At 53.2% G+C, this 1,882-nt stretch overlaps 1 protein-coding gene across 1 annotated transcript; it reads right to left on the bottom strand.

Moving 5' to 3' along the window:
- Positions 1-933: 933 nt before the first annotated feature.
- LOC101647848 (cytochrome b-c1 complex subunit 10-like) lies at positions 934-1,104 on the bottom strand. Its single transcript, XM_045298771.1, has one exon. The coding sequence runs from the start codon at positions 1,102-1,104 to the stop codon at positions 934-936; it is 171 nt and encodes a 56-aa protein (XP_045154706.1).
- Between the last annotated feature and the right edge of the window lie 778 nt (positions 1,105-1,882).

Raw genomic sequence — 1,882 nt, 5'->3', positions numbered from 1 at the left:
GTGGGGGTGTGGGGGTGGGCAGTGTCCCCTAAGCAGTGGCTGTGAGTCTGGGGCTTCTGGGGCAGGGGAACCTGAGGGCCCACCTGTGACCCAGACTCCCGTGTCAGTCATTGGGTGTAGACTGAGCCCCCAGGAATCACTCTGGTTCCAGATGGGGGGTGGATTGTGCTGTCTTCTGAGAACTGCAGGGCTACCATTCCAGGGTCCATGTTTTGGAGGGGGTTTACCCTCAGGGATGCATGCCTACGACTCATTCCTCATGAAGCACAAGACCCCTAAGCCTGGGGCCTTGGACTGCATTCCATAAAACAGCCTACACGCGACCCAACAGCAGCCAGCCAATTCTGACTCAGTGACCCTACAGGACAGAGTAGAATGGTCCCCTCGGGTTTCTGAGACTGGAAATCTTTACAGGAGCAGCAGCCTCATCTTTCTCCTGCAGAATGGCTGGAGGATTTGAACTGCTAACCCAGGGTTGGCAGCCCAACACTTAACCCACCACCCTGCCAGTGTGTCTTACTAAACAAACAAAATGGGAAAACCCACTGCCAGGGGGTCAGTTCTGACTTACAGATATCCTATCAAGGGTCTGTGAGACTGTAGATTTTTTTTTTACAAGAGTCATGGAAAATTCTATATTTGCAAAGTTGGGAAGCTCAAAGGACACCTGAATCACAGAGTTACCAGCAAGATCAATGTCCAGGCAGACGGTCGTTTCATCATGTACTTTAATGCTAAGGGCAAGAACACATCCGGGTTCTTTTTAGGAACAAAAAGTCTTCAGTTGTGTTGTGGGTTTCCTTGATGTCCAACCTCAGCTAGGTTCAGCCATTCCATGTGTCTGTAGTCGGCTGATCCAGACGTAGCAGGTTCGGAGACGGGAAGAATCAGCACCCCCAGACACAATCGGAAGAAAACTTTGGAGGCTTTTCCTCAGTCGTCCTTCTTAAATGTGCCGTCAATGTAGGGCACCCAGTCCAGGAGCAGCCGCCAGTCGGTGGCCCACACCAGCCCCACAGAACCCACGGCGCCCCACATGCCTGCTGTGGGCAGCCAATTCTTCGCCAACTCCCGGTAGCGCAGGCCCAGGAACCTGGTGAGCATCGTGGCGCACTCGAAAGTGCTCAGGGTCACCCTGGGCCGGCCCGACGCAGCGCCGAGACTGTAGATCTTGAGGGGCACAGAGAGCCTCCTCTTTCTCGTCTGGAGCAGTAATGGGTGGGCTTGAACCACCAACCCTTAGCTCCTCGGCGGTCTACCAGGGCTCCTGAATCAAACCAATCTCTTGGCAGCCCCTGCCTGGGGCATCTTCTCTCCTGACAGTGGGCGTCCTTGCCATTACCAGTGTGCGTTCCCTCCCTTTCTCTTGAACACACTTCTGCAGGCTTGTCCCCATGCCGCCGCCATTCCACAGTCATAGCTCTGTTTAAAGTCACCAGTGACCTCTACATGGCTAATCCAATCACTTCTGAGACTGGATCACCCCCTCCTCCGGGAAACACTCTCTCTTGACCCTGCTCTCCTCCCCTCGCTGGCAGCCCCTCCCTCTCCTCTGGTGAGTCTCCCTCTTCCTGTGTCTGACTGTTGGAGTCCAAGGACTCGGTCAGTACAAAGACTCCTCTCCTTTGGGAGTTTGGCACGTATTTTCCCAAGGAGAAGGGAGCTGGACCAAGTGACAGCTCATCCTTAGAGGTTCATTACTGCATGGCTCATTCCCCTCGTTAGACACACAAGGCGCCATCACTTATCTTAGAAGGACTCTCTAGGCCAGCCACGCCCTCCGAGCTATCCTTCTTTTATGTGTAATACCCGTCAACAGTTTTTGAGGGGTAATGGACATAAAATAAATGATACACAATTAAACTCTACAGTTAGATACATT

This window comes from Echinops telfairi, unplaced genomic scaffold (genome assembly GCF_000313985.2).
Source record: "Echinops telfairi isolate 266 unplaced genomic scaffold, ASM31398v2 ScPeMD7_7457;HRSCAF=8495, whole genome shotgun sequence".
In the NCBI taxonomy this organism is placed as follows: domain Eukaryota; kingdom Metazoa; phylum Chordata; class Mammalia; order Afrosoricida; family Tenrecidae; genus Echinops; species Echinops telfairi.
The sequence above is the reverse complement of the archived record's forward strand: the minus strand, read 5'-3'. Positions and strand labels throughout refer to the sequence as shown.

Excerpts from the sequence above, each read along its gene's own strand:
- LOC101647848 (XM_045298771.1), bottom strand. The coding sequence starts at position 1,104 with ATGCTCACCAGGTTCCTGGGCCTGCGCTACCGGGAGTTGGCGAAGAAT.